The sequence below is a fragment of the Rhipicephalus sanguineus genome, chromosome 10 (assembly GCF_013339695.2).
Source record: "Rhipicephalus sanguineus isolate Rsan-2018 chromosome 10, BIME_Rsan_1.4, whole genome shotgun sequence".
Lineage (NCBI taxonomy): Eukaryota > Metazoa > Arthropoda > Arachnida > Ixodida > Ixodidae > Rhipicephalus > Rhipicephalus sanguineus.
Genome location: NC_051185.1, coordinates 99,133,361 through 99,142,230, shown reverse-complemented (window position 1 = coordinate 99,142,230; position 8,870 = coordinate 99,133,361). Strand labels below are relative to the sequence as shown.

General features: G+C 44.3%; 1 protein-coding gene across 1 annotated transcript; it reads left to right on the top strand.

The window, feature by feature from the left end:
• Positions 1-3,940: 3,940 nt before the first annotated feature.
• Positions 3,941-6,472, top strand: LOC119407232 (uncharacterized). The gene is made up of 3 exons (XM_037674111.2): positions 3,941-4,035; positions 5,012-5,114; positions 6,222-6,472. Exons 1-3 carry the CDS (start codon positions 3,979-3,981, stop codon positions 6,440-6,442), a joined length of 381 nt encoding a protein of 126 aa, XP_037530039.1. The 5' UTR covers positions 3,941-3,978; the 3' UTR covers positions 6,443-6,472.
• The last annotated feature ends 2,398 nt before the right edge of the window (positions 6,473-8,870 follow it).

Genomic DNA, 8,870 nt, shown 5'->3' with positions numbered 1-8,870 from the left:
GTAATGGCACCCGGGCGCACCGCGATGCCACTACGTATGTTAGTGGGCCCCCAGTGACAGGGATGAACGGCTGACACCAGCTAGTGAAATACGTACGGCGAGCAACACTATGGGCGTAAGTTGCGCAACTTACGTCGGTCATGATCGTGAGCTTTTGCAACGGCAGTCACATTCAGTTTGTTATAAAGCGACAGTCACTTTCACTTTGTTATTAGCCCGTCCAGAAGTAAAGTGAGCGTACAGTGTCAATTTTTATGAAAGGGAACACGCGAACGCGTGGCCTGCGCTCTGCGACGGCTGCCTTCAGCTCCGTCAACCGACAGCTAACGAAAGCTCGCCCGCTTTGGCGTCATCTATTGGCAAACAAAATAACAAGACATGGCCGGTTGCGAAGCGCATTTAGATAACGCTGCATCTCGGCTCGGGTAACGGGCGATGCAGGCAGCGCGTCGTCTGCCTGTCAACAAATCGAGCGTGGCGCGCCAGCACTGCGCGAGCTGCAGGAATTGCCCTTAACGCGAGCCGAGAGGCAGCGTTATCTAAAGGCGCTTTTCAACCAGCCATGATTCGTTATTTTGTTAGCCAATAGATGACGCCAATAGCGGGCAAGCTTTCGTTAGCTGTCGGTTGACGGATCTTACGGCAGCCGCCGGAGCGCGCAGGCCATGCGCTCCCGTGTTCCCTTTCATAAAAATTGACACTGTACATGTGCCATCCATGTTGTGTGGGCCTCGTTTAGTTTGCAGCTGTGAAAGTGCTCGTTTGTGTAGCTTTCATAAGGTTGCACACGTCAGCATTATAATAGTTGTTAGTGTGTAAGCAGCATTGCATTAGTGGTGTATTTCGATTATTATGATTCAATACCTGAGACTGTGCTGTTGTATGCGACCCTTGATATAATTTCAACTTGCAGGTGGCCAAGTCAACTGTCGACCTTCCTGCTTCGATGGATTCATCGGAAGTGTTCGTCCAAGTAAGGATATCGTACACGACGCTCATTATCAAGAAAAAAACTGCAGCTGGGGGCCAGTTTCCTTTTTTGCTTCTGAAATCGATATCACTGTGAGGCAGTTGTAATGTGCAGTGCACTTATAAACATCAAAGTGAAGTGAAATTGTGCTTCGAATTTCATTCTGTTTTATGTGGTTTAGCAGAGTACTATGTTGGACATTTTTGTGTACAGCTAGTCTAGATGATTGGCACATTCCAAAGTAATTTGATAAAGACAAAGATCAGTGAAAGTTCAGCAAGTTTCATTTCTGGCAGCAGTAACTAATTTGTATTTGCCAAAGATAAAACGAAGGCACAACAAGGTAGTTAACATTATCTTGTTAAGTAGTAATGGAACAGTAATAGTCATTGCCTTTTTTGCAAATGTGACCAGCTTTGAGCAGCTCTTGTAGTTTTGCTTTCTGGCCCTTCATCATTACTGTTTCCTAAACTGTACATTGGTAAAGGTACGATTACAGAGTACTCATACGGAAATTTTGTATCTCACTTTTTTTCTCGCATAGTCACGTAATGATGAACTTCTTGTGGCCAGAAACATTGCAAGCTTCAGAGTGGAATGGGGAACAGGTTTGGCGATGTTTTTTTTTATAGCACCCATTCACAGCTTTGGTTTCAGTAAACACAGGCGTTTCAGTAAACACAGGTTTCAGTAAACACAAAATTGACATGCATGTGGAAACAGTGGCGAGTGAACATAACATTGTTAATTCAATTGGTTGAGCTGGAAGAAGTATGCCTGAAATGAGTTTAGCACACTCAAATGCTTTGCAGCAGGGTCCTCTGTGTGCGTGTAGTAGCACTCACAATTTGAATCCACATCTGCCACTGAAGTCTATCAAAGGGAAATGCATCCATGCCTACAACGAAATACGATTTTGCTGTACCTGCACATTGTGCATGGTCAGCGCCACAAAGTGAACGCAGACGCTGTGTGAAACCTGGAATTTCGCACAACAAAAGCTGTGATAGTGACAGAGGGATCATACAACTGTGAAAGGGAACTCATGTAAGGAGCACGACAGCCAGCACAAATTCCTCATGTAGGTGGGTGTTAGTCATTTACATTCAAGGATTGTTTATGTCGCAAGTTGGTGCATTGTCGGCTCAGTTGGACTACATGCACAATGGATGTGTGTGTTTGGGCTATATTTAATGCTGATATTTTGTAGATACGTGCTTGTCTGCACAAAATCATTCTACAAGCTTTTTGTCCTTCACAAATTTGTGTCACTCCCATAGGCGTGCGCACAGTGGAGCCCCACCTAATCACCTAAGAGGGGGGGTGGTGCAAAATCTGCCCTGTACATTGACTCTTCTAGTTACCTAAGAGGGGGGGGCACAAAATCTGCCCCATACATTGGCTTTAGTAGGGTCGGGGGGCGCTGCGCTGAACCTTCACCCCCCCGCTAATGGGGCACCCTGTGCACGCCTATGCTCATTCCTCATTTTAGAATGATGTGGGTTCACACTTGATACCTTTAGATTGCACATTGTGTGGCTCTGTACAGGTGTTTCACTACACATACATGTTACGAAATCACCAGGGAGTATTGTCAGTTTTAGTTACTTCTCTAAAGCTATTGCATTAACAAGAAAGCTGATGGCTGCATTAGTGCGTCTTTCATTTGTATGTACAAACAGTAATCTGAATGTTACACATATACCACACTGAAGAAAAATCGAGCACAAAAAACACGCAGACAAGAGAGGGTGCTGCTGTGTCGTCCCTCCCTTTCTGATCTATGCTTTTTTGTGCGCTGTTTTTCTTTTTTTCTTCAAATATGAATGCGTACGGACTCGCCCAGCTTGCCATTTTGTTACATGCTACACACATTGGAGGTTCGGCCTCCCTTATTACTGCAAGTGAGAATGTCTGTTATATTTACATTCTTTTACAGGACGCCTACCCAGTACATCAGCTGGAGGAGCAATGTCTTCCCTTGGACACGCAGGACTTTTTCCCTGTAAGACTCACTTATCCCTCCCTGAGTTACTAGAAAAGAATATAGTTAGGAGGTCCAACTTGTCTTGATATATGTGCACTAATTGAACCAACATCGTAAGGTGATGAACACTGTCATTAATTTGAGTGGTGCAGCACTGCCATCCCTTGAACGACACTGTTTGTTGAAAAAGATGCAGTGTTGGTTCACGGCAGTGCACCTTCCTGCTGACAGTGGCACCTAAATGCTGACATGAATGTGCAAAGCCACATTGTAGCAGTTTGTGTCTCCCTCTGTGTCATTGCGACATTTGTCCCACTTTTCTTGTGTTCTGTCAACTGGTTTGCATTAGTGCTGGAAAGTCAAGTAAGCCTTTTAGCCTTGTCATGCACACTTAACTGTTCTGTCACATACTACAGCCACACTCTACGAGACACTGCATTCTGCAAAAGAACTGTGATATGGAAAGTAGTATTAATAGCTGAATTAGTTTATTAAATGAAGAATACTCAAGAAGTGAACACATGCTCATTTTACTAAAGAAGGCAATGCTTGCCAGCAGCAGTGTGGTGCCTGATGCATTTTTTAAAATTATTTACACGTGCAGTAGCTGAAATAATTTGGCATGTGACGTGCATCTACACTGCTGTTATAATTTTGGAATAGTTCATATTTCAAACAAAGTAAAGGCCATTGGAAGAATGCAGAAAAAAATATTTCTGTACCATTTCATGAACTCACCATATGGAAATTCAAAGCAAACTCTATATTCAGCAGGCATAATTAGAATACACAGATCAAGCACATAGAAGACATCCTTTTTGCATTGTACCTTGACAAAATGGTAATATGTACCGTCTGTTGTGAGCATGCTGGAAGACGCACATGTTCAATTTACATTGTTGGCATGTTGCAAGTGCATTAAAGTACGGTGTAACCCTTTCCATTTTTCCACCAGGAGACTAGCAAAGAGACAACCTGTTTTGAAGACATTGGTGCCTCAGTGGAGTTAGGAACTGAGGCAATGGACTTAACTCAACACTTTGAGGAGCCCACATCAGCAGCGTCTGAAATTTCCCAGGTAATATATTAAACTAAATGTGTGGATCACTGTGCACCAATTTACAGGGGAAAAAAATTGTGTAGGCTCTGTTGAGTAGTGGGAACAATTAACCCTTTTTTTAAGCAAGGGAATTCATTTGAAAACAGCACTTCAGCTCACGCTTCAGCAGCTCTATCGTGAACAGGAACAACACCTAGGCATCACTTCGTATATGCGGTTTAAGAGTACATTATTGTACACGGTTTAAATGTAACACGGGTATTTTCCAGGGACACTGCTATATTGTTTGAATTGTTTTGCATTCGCCTTAGGCTTTTTTCAAAAAATTGGTCTCATAACTACCCTCCACATGCGAGTGCTCTTCTCGGCAAACATGAGTGATGAGATGATGTCAGCGCTAAGCAACCTATGTATTAATCTAGAAATAATTGTATGCATGCCGGGAATGCTGCTGCTGAAAAGGTGTGATCTGATGAAAGCACATATGGGATGTAGAAAGTGCCAGAATCGGGGTATTCTGTAGAAATATTGCTCGCAAGTTAATTATTTCACTTTAAAAAGCAAAAAAAGAAAACCTGTGCACAGCCGTTGCCAATTTGATTACAACAATGAAACCTCTGGGACTTCATGACTTGCAACTGAACACAATAACCACTGCACTGCCATGTCATGTTTAGTTCCAGGGCATCAATTTATTTGCTGTTCAGGCCTGTAGCCAGGGAGGTGCCCAAGGGGCCCAGGCCCCCCGAAATTGAGATGGAGGGATGTGTTTTATCAAGAATAATGAAAATAGGCGTCTTTCAAGGCCTTGAACAAGTGGGCCCCCACTGAAATTAATTCCCGGCTACGGGCCTCTTGTTGTTGAAGGTATCTCTACAATTAAGATCATGGCAGTTTTGTGTGTGCTATTTTTTAGCTGCCTATTTTAGCTGTCTCCTTCATAGTTCACGAAGTGCTTTGCTATAAAATGATTTCCGCACACCTTGTATTGCAGCTTTCAGAAAGCATCAGTTATCTCGATGACCACCAATACACCAGCAAGCACCACGCAGCTGCACAAACTGACCCTATGCCCAACAGAGAGCTGCAATCTCAAGGTATCGTTTCTGACGCCCCCTTTTCTCTTTCGGGTATCCATGTGATGGTAATCTTCGTGTCTTGCATGCTGTTTTGTGGTACCAGTGAATGAGGTTTCAAACGAAAATGAATCTAGAATTTCGAAAGTAACATGCACCACATTTTTTTGAGAAATCTTACAAATAAAGTGCAAGAAATTGTTTAAATTGTAACTTCGTCAGATGGGAAACCGCTGTCTGTAGTCGCATTGTAGTTTCGAATTCCGCTGTATTTCCTCCTAAAAGACAGCTGCACATAATGGCTGCACCAATAGGCACGCACTCCGGATAATGTCATGAGCCAGGCGGCTGCTGAACCTGCCTTCGAAGAACGGAGGCCACCATCTGCCGCGCTTCAGTTGACTGGGTGGGGGCCACTCCGGACTTCTTGAGTTGTACGCGACTACACATTAGAATCATTGTATTCATGAGGGCATGTGACGACAAAGCAACTCAGTTGTTCAAAGTTCTAAAAAGCTACATGTACGAAACTACTCCAGCCACTTCCATTCTTCTGTTTCCAGTTGACATTATTTCCAGTTGACAGCAATACTCTGTACTCAATACAACAAATGTACTTTCAAGCAAGATGTTGTGTTATATGAACAATTGCATAACATCGCGAGCACTAGCTCGGCCTCCATCACAAACACTGCGGATAGGTGGACATTGGGTCTTGGGAACATTTTTGCAGCACTGATGTGCCATGTCTTTATGGCGAAGTTATGCCTCGCACGAAATTATTACTGTTAGTAATGGCCATATTTCACGTGTTGAAAGTGTACCACCATTGCAGATTCATGAAGGGCATACTTGGCTGCTCTAAATGCAGTTTCTTGCTGCCAATTTTCCACGATTGGTTGCCTGTTCACGACAGTATTTTAAATTTTACATGGTTCTTCCTTTATTTATAACAAAACGCCATCAACATTCATGTCTTTTTTTTTACTTCGCTTCGGAGTATGTGCATGGTTTCTCGTACATTCAGCAATGTTTACTAATTTATCGCATTGCATGGTAGCTCATATCCTGTTAGTGCTTGCAGCTGCACCAGTTCATAAAAATACTGATGAGAGATTCACTTTACAGGTGTGCAGGTTTTCTTGACCAGGAAAAAGACCGTAACAACAGGGTCACAAACAGATTTCTCACTGCCAGTTCACAGGACAGTTGCAGTTGGCACGGATGACATGGAACATATAGCATGTGGCGCACCTCCATCCCCGATTCGTTGTTCCACTCCGCTTCCAGGCCACGAAAAAGACTGTGACGAAACTTACCAGCCATCGTTTTCTCGTTCGTGTCTGTGAGTTATGCTCTTTTATGTTTGACTACATATATGGGGGCAAATTCAAAGCTATAGCAGTAATGCGCAAACCATACTACCTCTCTGACTTGCTACAGGTATATATCTCGCACCATTGCTTCCCCATTCTTTACAGAGAAAGCAAACCCAACATATTGCCATTTGCCCAAGAGCGCAAATTCATAGTTTTTGAAAGCTGCCTCTTGGAGCTGTTTGGGAAATGCCCCACATGTGCCTCGCCCTGCAAGGTCACCACAAAGGCGCTTGGATCGTTGCTTGAAGTTGACTACTGCTGTACCTACACTCTTACCATGGTACCGTATATATATACCGATAAAAGCGAGTAACGGATAAAATAACAGTTACATCGTTCGTGTTTTTGATGTTTTCATTATTTCGTCTCGTTCTATCGGTTACATTGCCGAAATAAACTGCGAATGGATGCGTTTATCGGTTACCTCGGAAGTTTATCCGTTACCCCGGTATGTAACTTATATATTGTAAACCACGTGTAACGCATAGACTTTTTTGGTAACTTAAACCGAGATTCCAAGGAGACCTAACTAATGGAGTGGAAGTTCGCAAAATACACATGAGGAAAGTGCAGGCTAAGTTGCCTTCGTGCCTGCATGGTTAGTCGCCTAAGAAGAACGTGCACATTACTAAGTTACAAATTATGCCTCAAGGCGCCTCACTCAAGGAATAAGCAGGATGCCATACCGGAACTAGCCCGCAGGCAAATGTTGTGCGACAATAACGACGAATATTGCAAGACTTACAATAACCGACTTCTCGAGTATCACAAAATCAGCGTTCTTCTCACATATGTGCCCTTGTATATCCGTAAGACAAGGCGAAAGCCATCTTTTTCTTCTCCGTCAATGTATTCATTCTCCCCCGACCACCTGCGAAAGTTTTATGCACATAATGTGGTTTTGGGCTGCCTCCAGGACGGGATACATTGCAAGCTTTCTGCACCTTCCCTGGTTCTGCACCGCCTCCATGATCGGCTCACTTTTTACTAAGCGATGACGTAATGACGTCATCACGTACTGTGATGTTGTGTGACGTGGTGGGGCGTTATAGTTACGCAAGGGATGCTCATCGGCGTCCCTGCCGAACGTGGTCTGCATCCTACAAGGACGCTTCGAAGGGAACGTGTGCCTCACAGCCCAAACAACGCAACCCTATTCACTTCGACAGCATCGCAGTTATCATTGACGTCACTTTGATAGCCATCCTGGAGTACAACCTGGTTGAGATGCCGTGTAAAACGCGTGGAGTGAGAAACCGTGACATTACATTAATGCTGGAGCCCTCTAGCGTTCATTTGTGTTTCCCTTGACGCAGCTGGCGAACAGAAGAATGCGGGAGAGCACAAAATAACACAGGGGTAGAACGACTGTGCGTCGTCCCCTACACTGACACTCTCTAATGAGATAAAAGTCACGGTGGCAGCCATCTAGAGGTACCTAGCGCCGAGAACCTATCTGTGACGTCACATGAAAACTATGTATATGATTTCCACACACCGCGCCTCACCCCCAAGCAAGCCCGGAACCGGTTGTTCGGCCCACTCAAATTGAGTAACTGTATATACAGTAACTCTGCACTCAAAATGCTTCTATTACACTCAAGCGGGGCTGAGCGTAAGCCACACTCGGCTAAAAATATCTATTATTTGAACAAACTCGGTTACGGCGCAAGCAAGCGTCTGAACAAACTGGAATGACATAAAATGGATAGAAAAAAAACATCTGCATTACGTCATTCGTTGCTATATTGTACATTGACACTGGTGGCCCAACGCGCCAATTCTCGCTAGCGCGGTCTTATTACACCGAAAAGCCACATACTGCCGCTCCATTGCCGAGGAGACTTGTGGATTGATGAAATAGGCAGTGGTCTCAAGCAACAATGACCTCTTTCGCCCCGCTTCAATAAAAAATGATAGCTTTCAATGCAGCATAACTCTTGCTAAGAGCGAAATCTGGTCACAAACTTTCGTTTTATTTTACTCACAATGGACATGGTCTTGTTTAAGTGCGAGTAGCCGGATCCGAAAGTTTGAATCATGCTTCGGGGCAGAAGCAGCGGCCATGTTTCTATGATATCTCTACATGTATTCTTGTTGCAGCGCTGTGTGTCGGGAAGGCGTTACGTAGATGGCGTCGTGATCGGTGCATGGTGTTGGCCGTGTGTGTTACCTCGCGTCGCCGGCTTCGCGCCAAATTTATACCATTATTCCTGTTGGACACGCTTCCGAACATATCAGCGTTGAACGTGGACTTGTTTGGAATAGCGCACGGCCGGTGCAAAGAAGTGGGTTGTGACTGGGAACGCTACACTGTGCTCGCTTCAGCTAACGTACGGTGTGACTGCTGTGATCATTGCCCCGGATCGCACGGAAGATTAGACGAACTTGCTAAGTG

Excerpts from the sequence above, each read along its gene's own strand:
- LOC119407232 (XM_037674111.2), top strand. The coding sequence starts at position 3,979 with ATGGACTTAACTCAACACTTTGAGGAGCCCACATCAGCAGCGTCTGAA. Across the intron at positions 4,036-5,011 it reads CAGCGTCTGAAATTTCCCAG|CTTTCAGAAAGCATCAGTTA; the intron begins GTAATATATTAA and ends CTTGTATTGCAG. Across the intron at positions 5,115-6,221 it reads CAGAGAGCTGCAATCTCAAG|GTGTGCAGGTTTTCTTGACC; the intron begins GTATCGTTTCTG and ends TTCACTTTACAG.